This window comes from Brienomyrus brachyistius, chromosome 17 (genome assembly GCF_023856365.1).
Source record: "Brienomyrus brachyistius isolate T26 chromosome 17, BBRACH_0.4, whole genome shotgun sequence".
In the NCBI taxonomy this organism is placed as follows: Eukaryota; Metazoa; Chordata; class Actinopteri; order Osteoglossiformes; family Mormyridae; genus Brienomyrus; species Brienomyrus brachyistius.
In genome coordinates, this window is record NC_064549.1 from 8718358 (window position 1) to 8737013 (window position 18656).

Sequence of the window (18656 nt, forward strand, 5' to 3'; positions counted from 1 at the left end):
ACACCCAAATTAACAGCATTCCAATTAACCAAGCAAAAGTCATTATGCAATACCAGGGACCTGTTTCAAAAAGCAGGTTTTCTTTCTTAGCTAATAAACAGTATAAAACTACAGCATTAACTTCTGCTGATAAAGGGCACAGCCATCTTGGATTCTGAGCTCAGGGTTGTGTCGATTCCGAGTTTCTAGTCAGACATTTCAAATGGGATGCTACGTAAAGTCGAGATTCTGACTCGTGAACCAAGAAAACTTCCGATTTTCCGAGTTAGGAGTGCAAATGGAATGCAGCATTAGTAATCTAATTAGGTAGTTATAGCGGAAACCCACATACCCACTGGCCCTTTCTGGATTAGATTGGCTCCCTGGATTATAGTGTATATTAATTAACTGACATCTCAGCATTAAATGATGGCTGCTTTCTTAAAACCAGAGAGAAGAGCTGGTTATGACATTAAACCTGCAAGCCTATGACCTTGATTTTTTTATTTCCTGAAATCCGGGTGCTCATGTCAGGTGATAATGAAGTAAATACCCTTTTAGTTCATAAAGGTTCACTAATCAACAAATAGTTAGACAGTACTGCAATCAGATTTACCTGTACTTTGAAACATATTGGTTTTCAAGCCAAACTTCACACTAGAAAAGGGACGGATGATTTTAACCATATATGCAGCACTGCGGTCTCACTTAAAGCATTCTTTGGGGGAAATTTGTGCCTCCTCATTGCTCATAGCATGTGTGTGTGTGTGTGTGTGTGTGTGTGTGTGTGACCTGCTGGGACAGGCTCCTGACTTACCACAACCCAGTTATGGGATAAATAGGATTTTACTGAAAAAACAATGTTAAGCACTTCCCTCAAAAAATACAATAGCATGTCCACTCTTTGGGTCACAAGTGCATTTCCCGACATCTGGTACATCCTTCTGCTTTGTGTTTATTATGGGTCTCCCAGATACCAATAATTTCTGTAGATTTGCAAGGATTCCAAATATCATTAGCATGGCCTATGAGCCGTCTTACCTCGTGACGGTGAGCTGTGTGTGTGTAACTTGTACTGGGTTACAAGGACATTTGTGGGAGTGGGAACATTCTTGTGCTCCTCCAACTGGTGCCCCTCTCCCTTTCTCATTTCCCAGCTCTCAGGTGCGAGGAAGTAAGCTGGAGCAGAACAAAGCTAAGCAACGACACCAGAAAAAGCTGAACCAACATTCAGGTTCGTCACTTAATGGTGTGGAGGTCAGCTGAGGGAACATCCCCCAGGGGGGACCTGGGGGTTACCTTGGTCTGTCACATTAGTTCATTGCCTGGGTTGGACAGCTGGGTGCCTCACCTTCTCATAACTTTACAGTGCTGCATTTTCTGAGCCTGCCACCTACAGGAGTGTGGGTGAAATCAGGCGAACACCTCCCTCTCTCTTCCAACTGTGCTGTGATGCATGTAGAAGACTGCAGTCCCTGGAGTGAGAGAAAGCAGGCGGCTGACAGGATGCACATTTAAGGGGTTATGCGATGGTCGTCATTTCTTTTGATTCGGAATGGGTGTTAAGCAATGGGAGAAGATCTATGAGAAACTGAATAAGGGACTGTTCCAATCTGAGACAAAATGCGGGGTGGAACATTGTGACCTCTATATGATGAGCTGACTTTCTGACTGGTAACAATCCCCTTAAATGCAATATCTGTTCAAATATATTCTTACTGACACAGTGCATATGCATGAAAACCACAAAAGGTAAATGATAATGTAAACTCTCTCTCTCTCTCTCTCTCTCTGTCTCCTCTCTCTGTCTCCTCTCTCCACAGATGGGCCCATCAAGCCAAACAAAATCTCCTCCACCTATGTCTCAGGTCATTCTACCCCCAGTAAACAGTCATAGTGGCCCCTCCTGCGTGATCTACATGCCCAGGAGCTGCAGACATAAAGTTGGTGCCCCCCTTTGGCAGAAGAAGAGGTGCCGCTGGGCTTTAATCTCTCACAGCCCTATCACTTGTATTTCAAGAGGCTGCTTTGCTCTCGTTTCCCTACTGAGGCAGAGTATAAAAAAGTGATGCAACCGTTCCCTTCACAGTGCCTCCTTCATGTCAGCCCATCAGCTTTCTGCTTCTCCTTTGTTTTGCCTCTAAAGTCTGATACCTCTGTGCTCCGAAGAGAAAAAAATAAAATCAGCCCAGACACCTGGGCACATCTGTGTGGTTTTACATCCAAAACCTTCCTTCTTTCCTCCCTTCCTTCCTACCTTCCATCTCTCCTCCCTTCCTTCCTTTCTGTCTTCCATTCTTTCGTCCTGCCTTCCGCCCTTCCTTCCTGTCTTCTGTCCTTCTTTACCTTCACCCTTCCTTCCATTCATCCTTCCTTTCTGCCTTTCATATTTCCCATTTTCCTTCCTTCCTTTCTGCCTTCCATCCTTCCTTCCTGCTTTCTGTCCTCCCTTACCTTCACCATTTCTTCCATTCATCCTTCCTTTCTGCCTTTCATCTTTCCTTTTTTCCATCCTTCCTACATTCTGTCCTTCCTTACCTTCACCCCTCCTTTCTTCCATTCATCCTTCCTTTCTGCCTTTTGTCCTTCCTTTCTGCCTTTCCTTTTTTCCTCCCTGCCTTCCATTTTTCCACTATTCAATGCAATACTGGGTAATAATAAACCCTAACCCTAAATGTACGTGAAATGTAGGTCATAAATCATTTAATAAATTACATGAGGGAATAAAATCCAGCTGACTTTTGGTACCTCGGCAGCTGAACCTGAAATTCCTGCTGCTCATTAAAAACTTACATGTTCAATTGCAATATTTTGCTAACCTTTTGGAATAATTTTAATTTCAGCATAAACAGCACCTGAAATGTGACCTGGTTAGTTTTCTTTAACGAACAACAAGCAAAACATTTCTATACCTTTACGGAGAAAATCTTTTTTATCATGCTTGGTCATTAATGATGAAACTATGCAAACCTTTATGACAATGGGCTCTTGATAATGGGTAACTGGATACCAGTGAATTCAGTTGTGGGTGTGAGCTGCCCTGCCTTGACACAGTATTGGTTACCGACTCTTCACAACAGACATCTATTAAAGTGCAACATGACCAGATCGGAGTTGATTTCAGAGAACCTCAGAAGAAGAGCTGGTGAAGCTCATATGACTGGATAGGGACATTGCTATTCAGCCTTAAAGTGGGCATCTGGCAAAGACCATGGTAAGAGTGCAGTGTGCGTCCTTCGGGGGATATAAAGAACCGCAGGGAAACAGCATTGGGCAAAGCAGAGACCTCTCTGCCAAATTCCCACTTCATGTGGCTGCGGTAAGAAAATCCTGATCAAGAAAGCTGCTCATGGAAGGACTCTAGAGAGGAAAGTGCTACTTTCCAAACACACACACACAGACGCGCACACACACACACACAGATGCACACACACACACACACAGACGCACACACACACACACACGCAGACGCGCACACACACACACACAGACGCACACACACACACACACAGACGCGCACACACACACACACACACGCACGCACAGGAGAGACAAAATACGAGACTTTTGGCTGCATTCACAGATCTTTGAGGGAACCTGAAAAATCGGGGCAATTTAGTCCCCACAATGTAATATAAACATAATGCACACCCCCCACACCCCCCCCCCCCCCCACACACACACACACACAAACACCACTGCATTTGTACTGCATGTTCCACAGATTTTCTGGGACAATGTTCTGCAGATTGATGAGAGAAAAGTTGAACTCTTTGGAAATGAACAAGGAGAAGCAGTGTACTCCAACACCAAGACCCCGTTCCAACTACGAAGTACGGGGGACGAACCATCACTCTTTGGGCTGCTTCGCTGCCTCAGGACCTCGGGGCAGTTTGCTATCATTGAAGGAACAGTAAAGTGAGAATTACATTCAGTCCAAGACTTTGACTCCCTACCCCACCCAACTGAGACGCTGTGCCATGACTTGAAGAGAGCTGCTCACAAAGGAAATCCCAGAAATACGAAAAAAAAACTGTAACAGCTTTGCATTAAAATTTCTCCTACCTGTTGTGCAAGTAGGGGCGGCATGGTGGTGCAGTGGTTAGCACTGTTGCCTCACACCTCTGGGACTCGGGTTCGAGTCTCCGCCTGGTTCACGTGTGTGTGGAGTTTGCATGTTCTCCCCATGTCGTCGTGGGGTTTCCTCCGGGTACCCCGGTTTCCCCCCACAGTCCAAAAACATGCTGAGGCTAATTGGACTTGCTAAATTGCCCGTAGGTGTGCGTGTGTGAGTGAATGGTGTGTGAGTGTGCCCTGCGATGGGCTGGCTCCCCATCCTGGGTTGTTCCCTGCCTCGTGCCCATTGCTTCCGGGATGGGCTCTGGACCCCCCACGACCCAGTAGGATAAGCGGTTTGGAAAATGGATGGATGGATGGATGTTGTGCAAGTCTGATCAACACCTACATTTAATGGAGGTTATTGCTACTGAAGGACGCTCTACAGTAACTAATAAAGGGTTCCCACTAATTTCCTAGCCTAGAAACACCAAAACACCTTGTCGATTAAAGATATTAAAAAGCACAATTATTCGTGTGTTATTAGTTTAAGCAGATCGTGCAACGCGCGTATTTGCATAAAGCGAATACAATCGCAGCGAGCGCATAATACGGAAAACTACAAATCCCAGAATGCGTTGGGCACTGAGACGTACCGATTACCCTGGTTCAGCTTGGATGCTGACAGCCCCGAGAGGGAGGCGGAGAAGAGGGAAGAAACAGCAGATTGTATTCGGGGAGGAGATGCGGATTATGGTGGACAGTAGGGCGGCAGGTTGTCCGTGTGACTGAACGATGTCAGGACAGGCAACAGCACCGAGAGTCGCCGGGTGTCCAGCCTCCGCTTTCTGACACCCGGAGACATTTAAAGAGAGGTATTTTATTTTGCTCAGTTTTTAAATATTTTACTAATTTATATTTTCATCCTCGTTGATCTGGTACTGGGAATTTCCCTATATTTTATATGTAATCTGGAGATTCGCAAATACAGGACTATATCACACAAATATGTTTTTGTTACATGTGTCAGTTTTACATGTTTTTAATATTGATCAGGGAGCGGGAGGTTATGCATAAGAACGGCATTGGGGCGTAAAAGGTGGCAGCACATTTCAAAATTTAAACTTAAGGACCACAGGAGGAAAACAGCAACATCGGGAAAAAATAATAGTCGGCTTTTTTTGCTCTTGTACAAAATAACGCATAATAATAACGGTGACGGTACTTGGATAACAGCATCTAAAATTTGCGCCGGACCTATAAACAGCAATGCTGCAATAATTATTACAGGCACCAAAAAGCACGGAGAAGGAAGAACAAGTTTGGGTTAAAAAATAAGGAAAAGGGCTAAAATAAGAGAAACACTTTGCACTGGAGACGTCTTAAGATGGAGGCACCCTGGCTTCTCTGGATGATGCTTTGGACACTGTTCGGTAATGCGAGCCCCGACGCCGGGCGCGACGTGCCGGAGCCGTTGGCCATCCGCGTCCCTCTGCGACAGGGCCTCCCGTCTGAAGCGCAGCCCGTGGCCAAGCAGCGGGCCCCGGGGGCGAGCAGGCGGCGCAGGGGCGCCGAGGGCATCAGCTTCGTGGACATGATCGACAACCTCCGGGGCAAATCTGGACAAGGTTACTACGTGGAGATGGCAGTGGGGATTCCGCCGCAAAAGGTAAGGTCATCCCCAATGCACCGTCTGCAGCGGTGTCCCGGCTGATGCCCGGGCACCTGCACCCAAAACCCTGTCCTGAACCAGTCAAGATGCCCTTTCCATCGTACTGGGCCATTTCAGGTATTGCATAAAGTATTAACTTTAATCTGTACTATGAGTCTTAACGTAGTATGTATATATATTAACTTTATGCCGCTAGCTTACTCACGTTTAGACTTTTTTTAAAATAACATCTGGTTATCATTGTGAAATCCTCTTTCAGATCACAGCGCTGGTGCTCTTTGATTATGAATACCAAGTTTTGTTTTTTTTTTGAAAATCAGGAAAACATCTGGATTGTTAAGTTTGGATAAGAGGTCCTTATATAATGAATGCATTTTATCTGTTTCCAAGGGTGTTTGTGTGTGTATAAGTGTGTTAGGGAGAGTGTGTGCGTGTGTGTTTGTTGGGTGAGGGAAAGAAATGGAACGATTGTATGCATCCTTTCGGCCAGCTGCGGTGCAGGGAACAGGGTGCCACTAAAGAGGGGGAAGAGGGATTATCCCCGGGGGGGGCAGAAAGCACTTTAGCTAAAGTTGACCTCTCCTGGCCCGCCCTTTTTCTTACAACCAAAATGCTTACGGCATTTTTTGGGAAATATAACTCTTGACAAATGAGGAAAAAGAAATCAAGAAAATTGCTGTACAAACTGAGCAGATAGTCAAACAACACAAAATCTGAGATATATGAATCTATTTCCTTTGGAGCAGGGGATATTTGTCCAACCAAAAAAAATAAGATTTTTTATCATGTATATTTGTGACCTTGACGAAAGAGCAAGATACAAATGATATAGAAAAGGGTGGCTGCCGGTTACTTGCAATCCTGTGATAAAATGTTTACTTGGTTGTTATTTGATGCTTGTAGATATAAGTTATGGGTTTTTATGGATGAAAAAGACTGTACCCTTAAGTACCGTTAAGTTAGGGAATCCTGGGCTGGGAGAATGTCAGCGATCAGGTGTGTAGGAGTCAGGGGGCTGGGTGGGACTTGTACCCCCGAATATTTAATTTGGCTTCATTCGTCTAAAAAAAATATAACTTTAACGTTATTAAATTCTGTCCCTCCCCAGTATCAAACTTTCTCCTGTGCCATTGTCAGCTATTTCCTTCCAAATGCCACTGGATGTGAGAGAGGTGAGGAGTTATCAGTGTTTCCCGGTAATGGATATGCGGCTGCAGAGGAGACCTTCATGCATTCTTGCGGGGGTCTCTGGTGTGGCAGGATGCAGCTGCCTGCCCTGAGCCCTGGTGGAGGGAAGTGAGGGAATAGAGAAGCATCGTGAGTCTGCTTACCCATCAGAAATATATGGAGAGGATGGAGTGGGGGGGGGTTTGTATAAGGTAGCAGACACCAGAATTTACTGCAAGGTGATGACTGGGATTTTTCCTGTGAATTCCCATGCATTGATTGGCTGCAGCTCTGCGGAAGAAATTTATCAATGTGTGACTTCGGTTTAAGTCGCTTATATGGAAACTGATACCACCATTTTGCATGTCAGTCATAATAAACAGAAATCGAGTAGCGAGGGCCGCCCCCAGCTTTCTGGAAAGTTTGAATGTACAGGCAGGATATCTCTTTTTATTGCCATTAATTTAGGAAGCACTTTTGTCCAAAGCTTTTTGCCAATTTTCTCTGTCAGTCATGAATTCTGCAGTACCTCTGACCCTGGGGATTACGTGAAACCTCACGTGATGGTCAATTTTTTGGGACTGAAGTCTTATATACTGGTATTAATCTGGGTATTTAATGTGGATTATTAAATGAGTGATGCCTTATACTGACACTGTTAAGAGCAGGCACTCTGCCCCCACAGTCCTGTATCTGTGTTCTTCGTAATCAGCTGCTCTTTGCATTGTCTCTCGCCCTGCTCCCCTCCCCTGCTGATTACTGATCTCAGGTTGCCCTTTCTCTCTCTCTCTCTCTCTCTCTCTCTCTCTCTGTCTTTCTCTCTCTCTTTCTCTCTCTCTCTCTCTGTCTTTCTCTCTCTCGTTCTCTCTCTCTCTCTGTCTGTGTTTCTCTCTTTCTCTCTCTGTGTCTTTCTCTGTCTTTCTTTCTCTCATCTCTCTCTCTCTCTCTCTCTCTCTCTCTCTCTCATTCTCTCTCTCTCTGTCTTCATATCGGATTGTGCCCAGTCAGTTGAGTCAGTCAGTCAGACAGCTAGTCTCTGGTGTCCAGTAGGGGTGCGAATCAATAATTCATTTGCCCTTTAGATACTTTGATGAGCTTCCTGACACTTTAGTGACCATGACTGGAAATGTAGTAATTCATAATTTTTCGCCTTTCATGTCCATGTGGAGAATCATATCCTCGTCCGGCCACCTGGCCTGTCCCTGGAACATGTTTGCTTCATGTAGCCGCAGACTGCTGGTATCCCTTCCTGGTTGTTCGTTCAGAGCTGTAGGAATCACTGTTCGTTCAGAGCAGCCATTTCCACTGCTGAGCCTTGATAATCAGTGGCCCACAATCTACTTGTTCCAAGGAACAGATATTTCAGTTTATAACAGGGGTGTGGAACCGCACCCCATAGAGGGCCGTTGCAGGTTTTTGTAATGGTCTCTCAATCAGCCAATCACAGTGGGTCCCAAAGAGGTTGAATTGAGAACCACTGCATTATTATTGGCTGATCGAGGGGTCATCCTAAAAACCCGCACCAGGTTCCCCACCCCTGGTTTATAATATTGCCTGAATACTGATTTAAATGGTCATGAGTTGTATAAAGTAACAGATGATTGCGGTGCACAGTCAGTTTCTCCTTTTGCAGTATAGTGGTGGCCCCTCTATAAATAGCTATAAATAGTAGCTCACGATACACATATGTTACAGCTGAGTGTTGAATGGAAGTTTTAATTTATAATTCTAACCTCACTGTGCCTTAATACTCATTTTCAGTGTGTACAATCACTCTCGGTGTTACGGTAATAGTCTGTCATCGTCTCTCGCCAGACAATATTGAATTACAATCTGCGTCGCATTACAATTGCCAGGAAATTGTGAAGATTCTGATTTGCATACATGTTTATTCCGTTAACTGTGTCGGCCTTTAATTGGTTCAGGTCCAAACATTGAACTTCGAAAGTCACAATATGAATTCCACAGTATGCATACAGGGATAATATAAATGGAGCCAATTTAAAGGTCTGCTGCTTCAGGATCCCTCAGATAGGTAGTGATGGGGTCAGTTTACTGCGCTAATAAGCCAACGATGAAGACAAGGGCACGAAGTCAGCGGTCAGGTTCTATATCAGAAGGCAGGATAAGGTCTGGTGTCCATGCATCCATAACTGCTTACGCTGTTGAGAGTCATGTCTGGCCTGCAGCCCCTCAGGAAGCTCACAGCAGGGGGCTCCCTGGAGGGGGGTGTCTGCCCATTGCAAGACCATCACATGCATGATTTTTGGACCATGGGTGGAAGTCCAGAGATCATGGGGAGGACGTGCAAACTCCACACAGACATGGCAGTGGTGGGGATGAATGACAAAATGCTCACGTCACAGCCCCCCCCAAACCCCCCCCACACGCCAATGAAGGAAAATACAGATTCAACCATCAAGACAACAAGGTAACACTTTACTTGAGGGGGCATAAGTAACTCAGTAACTCATTTGCTATTCAAGTACAAATTATGAGCAAATATACAGTAGCAACTGCATGTGATAGATGAACCGTCATGATTTATTAATGATGAATAAACATGGTACCAGTACAGAACTAACACTTAGTTTATGGTTAATTAATACATTAAGTAAGAGTGTACTACTACATTATTTGTGTCCCCTGAAGTAAAGTCTTACTGAAAATAAAATTGAAAATTAAAACAATTAAACATTCACTTCTTGATAATAACAAAGACTGAGGCTAGCATGATTCTATAAATTGTTATATTGTTTGCATTATTTTTTTATTCCTACTTATGTTTTTATATTATTTTATGTACTGTTCTTGTCAACTCAGGGTTTGGCTTATATTACTTTTTCCTAAGGTAGCATATGACAACTGGTTATAAACAGGAGCAATTACTATCCAACACATTCTTTAAAATTTGTCGTGTGTATGTGTCCCACAGCTGAACATCCTGGTGGACACTGGCAGCAGTAATTTTGCTGTTGGAGCAGCAGCTCATCCTTTCCTCCGCAGATACTACCACCGCTCTCTGTGAGTACACTGCACATACTACCAACACATTCTGTTAGTACACTGCACATATTACCACCACTCTCTGTGAGTACACTGCACATACTACCAACATATTCTGTTAGTACACTGCACATATTACCACCACTCTCTGTGAGTACACTGCACATACTACCAACACATTGTTAGTACACTGCACATATTACCACCACTCTCTGTGAGTACACATATTACCATTACTCTCTGTGAGCACACTGCACTTACTACTACCTCATTCTGTTAGTACACTGCACATATTACCACCACTCTCTGTGAGTACACTGCAGATGCCACCATCAATATCTGTGAGTACACTGCACATATTACCACCACTCTCTGTGAGCACACTGCACTTACTACTACCTCATTCTGTTAGTACACTGCACATATTACCACCACTCTCTGTGAGTACACTGCAGATGCCACCATCAATATCTGTGAGTACACTGCAGATACCACCATCACTCTCTGTGAGTACACTGCAGATACTATCACTGCTCATTTTGAGTACACTGCTCATTAGTTCACAACACTGACATCTAGTCTACTCTTCAACATGGTCACAGTCTTAGGCTTTCTGGTGGCTTGCTCTTTTTCACAATCCTCCTATTATTATATTATTATTTGAATTATTCACTTAATTTGTATTATTATCCATGGCTAGACTTGAATAAAGGAAGATTTATACTGGAGATATTTAGACCTACTACGTGAGGTTCAGCTGGAACTCAAACCAACAACCTTTTGGTGCAAGTGACCTTAGTGTGTCTGTATTCTGCTTTTCAGATCAAGTTCGTATAGGGACCTTGGCCACAGTGTGTATGTGCCATACACGCAGGGCCGCTGGGAAGGGGAGCTGGGCACCGACGTGGTGTCTGTGCCCCACGGACCCAACGTTTCCCTGCGAGCTAACATCGCTGCCATTACACAGTCCGACCACTTCTTCATCAACGGCTCCAACTGGGAGGGCATCCTTGGGCTGGCCTACGCTGAGATTGCACGAGTGAGTGGGGGGCGGCTTTGGATCGGATCACGAAAGGGTTTACGGGCAAGATGGAGCACTCTCTCATAGCAACCTTGCACTCAAGGGTAGATGTGTTGTGGAAGTAGATGAAGGATAAAAGATGCAGGCCTTCCATCGAAATGGGGAAGCGAGTATGAGTGAGAATATTGGAATATGAATCCCCGCTTGCTCAGAGAGGGGTGGAAGAGGACAGGTGTGTGAGACGCATGCAGGAAAGGTACAGCAGGATGTCATTATTTCTGTTTCATACCCAAGGTCTGAGACATGTCTGCCTTAATTACAGTACCTGTGTGACTCCTCTCCATCTTGACCTTGACCACCTCCAAACTAGATGAGAAAGATTTTATGACCGAAACAGACAGGCATTTGCACGACTGCCGACTAAATGGTGAATAAAGACCAGAAAACCATGTTTTCTTCGCAACCTAAACCATGTCTTCTTTCTGCCCTCCGCCTGAAGCCCGACGAGACGCTGGAGCCCTTCTTCGACTCGCTGGTGCGGCAGACCACGGTTCCAAACCTCTTCTCCCTTCAGCTGTGTGGCACCGGGTACAGCCAGAATTACAGCCTGGACAGCGCTACTGTGGGGGGCAGCATGGTGAGGCCACAAGGAGGACGGGGGGAGGGGGGGGTTAGCACTATTACCAAACATGGTACCATCTACCATGGCTCCATGTGTGTGAACTGCTTGTTCTCTGCATGTTCTCTGTGTGTTCTCTGTATGTTCTCTGCGTGTTCTCTGTATGTTCTCTGCGTGTTCTCTGTATGTTCTCTGCATGTTCTCTGCATGTTTTCTGCGTGTTCTCTGTATGTTCTCTGCGTGTTCTCTGTATGTTCTCTGCGTGTTCTCTCCATGTCATTGTGGGGTTTCCTCCGAATACTCCAGATTCCCCTCACAGTCCAAAAAACATAATGAGGTTAATTGGAATCACCAAAATTGTGCACGTGTGAGTGAATGGTGCGTGAGTGTGCCCTGCGATGGGTTGGTGTCCCATCTTGGGTTATTCCCCGCATCGTGCGCTGGGCTTCTGGGAAAGGCTCCGGACCCTGTGCAACCTTCAAAGGACAAGAGGTTTCTGAAAATATATGGAGAGAGAGAAAGAGTGATATAAATATATAGAAATATGTGCTGTTTGAAGTTTTCCCCTCCTGTCCTCAGATCATTGGGGGGGTAGACCCCTCCCTGTATGTGGGCGATCTGTGGTACACTCCGATACGCCGCGAGTGGTATTATGAGGTCGTCATCGTGCGCATCGAGGTGAATGGGCAGGATCTCAACATGGACTGCAAGGAGGTGAGAGCCTGGATGGCAAATGCTGGTTGGTGTTATGGGTGTTTGCCTGCTGTTTGGCGTGTGTGTGAGTGCAGCGCATTTACAGTGCAGTGTGTGTGAGTGCAGTGCATTTATTTGCACACTGTGCAGTTCATGTGAAAGTGCCACTTTCTCCTTAGATCCAGGTCAGGTTTAACTTGCCTGCATCCACATGGATTCTTCTTAAACCGCTGCTTAAACAGACAGAGAAACACAACAAAAATACAGTAAAAACATTAGTAAAAAGTTTTTTAAATAATGCAGTTGATATCAGGGTTGGGGCCATTCCGGAATGCATTAATCAATTCCAATCAAAATCACGAAATGGAATTGGAATTGGGATTGAAAAAAACAATAGGGGAACAGAATTGGAATTGAATTTGAATTTCAGGGAGATTTAAATTCCAGCTCCAGTTCCATTTCCTGATTTAGATGGAACCAATGAATGCATTCTGGAATGGCCCCAACTCTGATTGCTATAGTGAACACAACTTTAATCTGCCAACAGATTGATTAGAGATTAACATTACCATTAGAAAGAGTAACAGTTACTCTCAGTTCCTGGTTAAATCATTGCTGCAGCTGATGTGACGGTGAAGGTGAAACTATGAAAGCAATATCAAAAGACCCTGAGGACTAACATGGAAGGTCTTATGTTTACTGTTAAATTAGTCTTTTATTCCATTTGAATACTAGGTAATGTTTTAACTGAATGGCACCCATGTACTCTTTATATTCACATCTTACTTGTCATTCTTCAGAATAGTTACAGACTCAGCATTGTATAACTGTTGAATCTACTCATGGCTCTCAGATATCTTAGCTCAAAGGTTACTGAAAATAACCATTTTCAAAAGTTTACCAAACCCACCATTGTCTGTTCGCTGTTCCTGAGGATGTGGATGTCTTATTGTAGAAAAATGGATCCAAAATGGGTCAGTTTTGAGATATTCCTGTCTTTTGTTTGGCTGGACACACACACACACACACACACACATACACACACACCAAGAAAGGACATTGTAACCACTGGGAAACATGGCATTTTTTAATGTGAATTCAAAGGAGGTTAGCTTATTTTATAAATAGACATTGCATGGAATGACCCATTAACAAAATTTAGGCCGAATAGAGACAGAGGTTTGGCAGTGAAGGCTTTCCGAGAGAGTAGGTCTAAAAACCCATTTGTACTTGGAGAGTCAGTGACTGATTATGTCTGATATTCACCAAGTATTTAACTGCGTTCTATGGCCTCTGTACTCATAGACAGTGTGCCGGGGACTGATTCTTCCAGCCATTCATGGCGGGGGAGATGAATGCCCGTTGAGTCTCTTTGTAAAAAGGTGGTCAGGCTTTCCCTTGTTTACATCTCCCCACCCTCCCTCCCTGCCGCAGTACAACTATGACAAGAGCATCGTGGACAGTGGCACCACCAACCTCCGCCTCCCCCGCAAGGTTTTCCAGGCCGCCGTCAAGGCCATCGAGGCCGCCTCCTCGGTGAGCTCACCCCTCCCTGATCCCTGCTCCCCCGGTCCCTGAACGGGGGGGGGGTCCTCGCCCTGTCAAAGCAATGTACACCAGCCTCTCCATTGATTTCATTGCGTCAGCTTCCTGTTTGTAACCTTGTGTAATAGGATAGATGTAACGTCATGTCTCACGTGTTTTCCTTCAAGAATTTACTACTGATAAAAATGGAAACTTAAGTCATGTTTTTTACAGTATGTAATTATATATATATGCATGTGTGTGTGTGTGTGTGTATGTATATATATATATATATATATAGAGAGAGAGAGAGAGAGAGAGAGAGAGGGATGTAACAATACCATTGTTTTCATACTGAGTATGAGTATGAGTACTCATACTTGCTTCCTGGTACTCACTGATACCAATTAGGACTGGACAATGTCTAAAAACATAATATGCAATGTTTTAATTTTAAAATATCGGGATGACCAATATCGAAATCATCCCACCACACACACACACACACGTGCACGCACATGTACACAGACACACACACACACACAATCACAAACACACATGTTGCCATTAATCTTGCCGATGGGGCGGGGTATGCTGATCAGCGATGCCGGTTCTCGTCTTTTGGTCTCTGCGGAAAAATACCTCAAATAACATTACGCTCTGAGTTCGCCACCACTTTGACAATATGCTGGGAGAGCTTCTGATATTCCCACTGCAAGACCATTACAGTTTGACATTTTCTCTCTCCGCGCCAGTGTTTGCTGCACAGTGGGTTACTGCTGCTGGTGGCGATTTTATCATACTCTGCTTTATGTTTGATTTGTACATGTTTAATGAGATTAGTAGTGCTGTATGAACCTGCTTTTCTACCTCCTCTTGATAGCTGAGTAGAGCACAGCTTGCAGACTGCTTTGCTTTTGTATTCAGTCTTAACTTTGAAGTATCTCTACATTGCAAACATTTTCTCCCATTATTTTGCTCTGTAATGATTTTGCTGATACAGCATTACTTGGTATTGGATGTAGGCATCGGTGTGATATTGTTACAATGATTAGTGCATAAGGACGGTATCGGATCCAATATCCATAATAGTTTTGCGATCGGTGCATCCCCAATATATAAGAATTCCTATCTACCAATGTACAAAAGGTAAACGAAGGATGTTGAATATACTTAACATATTCACCAGTTTCAGTGATTCTGCTGTAGCTCATCATCACTTTCATTACTGTATGTCCTCCCTTCATCCCCATCCCTTGCCCCCCCCCCCCCCCCCCCCCCCCCCCCCCCCCACTCCCCGAACTCGGCAGACCGAACAGTTCCCATCAGGCTTCTGGCTGGGAGAGCAGCTGGTGTGCTGGCAGATGGGCACCACGCCTTGGCACATCTTCCCGGTCATCTCCCTCTACCTGATGAGCGAGAACCGCAACCAGTCCTTCCGCATCTCCATCCTGCCCCAGGTACGGCTGGGGGGCGAGTGAGGCGGCCCCGAGCCCCAGGGGCGTCCTGTGAAAAGGGCCTGTGGTGGAGGCATCGCCAAAGGACAGCGGCCACTGTCTGTGTGCTGCTATGGCCATTAGTCTATCATTCCACTAGTCCTGGCCTACGTGCCTCTGTTCATGCCTGGGCATGTCTTGCTGAATAATACTTATTACTAAGAATATTATTAATACTTGCTGTTGCTTTTCTGCATTGGATTTTGGTCATCAAGCAAAAATGCTTCATTTTTGTATTTGTTATGAGCAACAACGGCATAACAGTCTGATATTGCTTTCGCGTTTTGATACAACCATTGATGTAACGGTTTTTTTACACAAATAACATTAGTTTGTAATGTGAGAGCTGCAGACGTTTAGACAGTGTCGTATGCTGAAATGCTGTGTAAATGACTGGTAAATGAATGGCCAGTGTTTTCGAGCGTCTGCTGTCCTCCGGGCTTCTCAACGGGGGTCCAATCTCTCGGCAGCAATACCTCCGGCCCGTCGAGGACGTGGCATCGGCACAGGAAGATTGTTACAAGTTTGCAGTGTCCCAGTCAAGCACGGGGACCGTCATGGGCGCCGTGATCATGGAGGGCTTCTACGTGGTGTTCGACCGGCAGAGGAAGCGCATCGGGTTCGCCGTCAGCACCTGCCATGGTACGTGGGAGGGCGCGGGGAGAGAACTGTTTGTGCTGTCACTATGGATACCATTCACGAACGTCTCGCGGGTTTGTGCTCCAGTGAGTGTGCCTGTGCTGAAGGTGCAAAATGGACAAAAGCACATAAAGGCACTGCATGCCTGGCACTGCATGCCTGCCAGTGCTTTAGCCCAGCAAGCTTTTCATTAACAAACTGGAATTCGGTAAAGGCAGTTACATGGGTTTTGTTAATCCTCCCATGGGGTCATGGGGGCCCTGGAGCCTATTCCAGGCAGCAAAGAGCACAAGAAGAAGGTAGACCCAGGACAGGATCCCATTACAGGGCACATACATGCACAGTCTTATACTTAGGGCAATTTTGAGCAGTGTTTCTCAAACCGGTCTTTGGGGACCCCAGACAGGCCATATTATTGCTGTCTTCCAATGTGGACCATCTGATACGTTGCCTGGCTTGAAAAAACGCTGACTTAGATTGGACGTCTTCGGACTATGTAAGGGATTCCTCTGGACGTTGGAGAGCATACACAGCACACATACTGAGCTGAAGGCAAGACCCGAATCTTCAACGCTGGAGGCTTGTGCAACTTACCAAGCCACCATGCCACCATTGATGCTGTTAAATTAATTTGCTGAATCTGATGAGTTTAGCGACCAGGTGGAAAAAACCACTGCTGTGGTCCTTCTGTCATGGTTTGAGAAGTTCTACTACCGAGTGGTGCACTGAACCCCCACCCCCAGCGTGAACAGGCGGGTCTGTGACCAGCGCCCTCGTGGCTGCAGGACCGGATGGCTGTCTGTCTGTGCTGGACTACCTCCACCTCCCCATTTCCCCCACCTGTTGCAAGTTGTGTCATTTTATGTTGTAAGGTGTAGTGACCATGTGCTTATGTTGCTGAGGTGTTTTTTTCGGTTCCTACAATGTCCTCCCCACTGGAGTACAGTCTGGGGGCTGTTTTTTTATTCCCCTCCTCTCTCCTCATGTTATTCTGTTTCTTTTCTTCTCTCTGTTTGCCCCTGTCTCCCGACCTGTCTACCCCCTACTGTGATGTTTGTGTATATGTATGGTCGGGCGATGGCCAGTTTTTTCGCTGGTACTTGTGACTAGTGACATGGTGTATTGCAACAGCAATAAAGGGTTCTCATCTCATCTCAACTGTCGACCTACATACTGTATAGGGTTCAACAGTCCTGCCATACAATGACCGGTCTGTTTGTGTGTCACCCCCCCCCCATCAAATTTCTGGCTCAGTTCACGATGAATTCCGGACGGCTTCGGTGGAAGGCCCTTTCCACAGCATGGACCTGGAGGACTGCGGCTACAACATACCTCAGACAGACGAGTCTACCCTGATGACCATCGCCTACATCATGGCGGGCATATGTGCTCTCTTCATGCTGCCTCTGTGCCTCATGGTCTGCCAATGGCGCTTCACCCGCTGCCTCCGTCTGGGTGGGGGCGATTTCGCCGACGACATCTCTCTCCTTAAATGAGGAGAGGTAAGGGGGTGAGGGGGTGGGACAGGGGGTGAGTGGCGTCACGGGAAATGAGGCAGGCCAGCACACTGGAAATAGATGTTGTTTTGTACTGTTCTGATGTGCATATCGTCCAGTGGTGCGGGTCAACTTAAGGAGGCACCTAACGCATCAGAACGTAAGAACAAGCCAAGAGAGTAGAAGACTATATCTCCCTATATCATTACACGGGGAGGAGAAACTTCACTTTCCACTCCAGTTCAGATATCTAGGCAGCGGACTGCCTCACTGACCCGTGTTTTGGGGGAAGCGATTTTGACTGGGATTTTGGAAGAGCTACTATGAGCGTTTGTGCCCGATTTTGCACATGGGTAATGCTGCCTTGTATCTACAACAGAGAGATGGACTTTGGGGAATATCAATATGTTATTTGATTTTCACATCAGCAGTGCCAGCACCCTGTAGAAGAATGTCCCTCTGAAATAGAACAGAAATGCTAGTCGTACAACTTTTTCTTACATAAACATATGCAAGAACATATGTTTAAAGAATATCAACTATACTGGATTCTTAAGCCGCGACCCAGTAGGATAAGCGGTTTGGAAAATGGATGGATGGATTCTTAAGTTGATGTGATTTGGCACATATCTAGGTCTATTCAAGGGTTATTCATTCAAACTTTTAAGATGTACAGTCTTTATATGCAACTGCACACCCCAACTGTTCAGTCCCCTCTTCGGTTATAGATATGAATAGTGTTGTGATTATAGCAAATAACATGTATAAATGTACACAAAAAGAATGATACATAGAGAAGTACATCTAAATGAAGTCTAATGAAGCCTGCAAGTTCATCTGGTCTGTTTGATTTGCTGTAAATAATTTGCCCTGGATCTCACTCAGGTGAACCTGACTGTACTGACATTCAATAAAGTACATAATATAATCGTCTCGGAGTAATGACCTCACTAGATGATCCAGTTCTCCTGGCTCAGGGCATGTCCATAAATGATTGTGCAAACAAGTCCCAGTTCATTCCAGTAAGAGTGTGACCTCCTTCTTTCATGAAAGAGAAAAATGCATCACGCTTACATCCCTGGAAACCATTCATCTACTAACCATTAATCCTGGTCACTGGGGAGACTGGAGCTCATCCCTGGCAGTACAGGACACATGGCTGCAGAAGATCCCTGCATGGGAAGCTGGTCTATCACAAGGCACACAAAACAGCCCATTTGGAGATGGCAGTTACCATAACTGCATGTCCGTGAACTGGAGCTTCCAGTTGTGACCACCATGACAGGGG

General features: G+C 45.4%; 1 protein-coding gene across 1 annotated transcript; it reads left to right on the forward strand.

Moving 5' to 3' along the window:
• The first annotated feature begins 4713 nt into the window (after nucleotides 1–4713).
• Nucleotides 4714–18301, forward strand: bace1 (beta-secretase 1). The gene is made up of 10 exons (XM_048981901.1): nucleotides 4714–4910; nucleotides 5326–5704; nucleotides 9810–9898; nucleotides 10703–10919; nucleotides 11401–11538; nucleotides 12100–12234; nucleotides 13648–13749; nucleotides 15048–15197; nucleotides 15704–15875; nucleotides 17127–18301. The coding sequence occupies exons 2-10, from the start codon at nucleotides 5423–5425 to the stop codon at nucleotides 17366–17368; spliced, it is 1527 nt and encodes a 508-aa protein (XP_048837858.1). The 5' UTR covers nucleotides 4714–4910; nucleotides 5326–5422; the 3' UTR covers nucleotides 17369–18301.
• Nucleotides 18302–18656: the final 355 nt, after the last annotated feature.

Excerpts from the sequence above, each read along its gene's own strand:
- bace1 (XM_048981901.1), top strand. The coding sequence starts at position 5,423 with ATGGAGGCACCCTGGCTTCTCTGGATGATGCTTTGGACACTGTTCGGT. Across the intron at positions 9,899-10,702 it reads AGATACTACCACCGCTCTCT|ATCAAGTTCGTATAGGGACC; the intron begins GTGAGTACACTG and ends TCTGCTTTTCAG. Across the intron at positions 10,920-11,400 it reads CCTACGCTGAGATTGCACGA|CCCGACGAGACGCTGGAGCC; the intron begins GTGAGTGGGGGG and ends CTCCGCCTGAAG.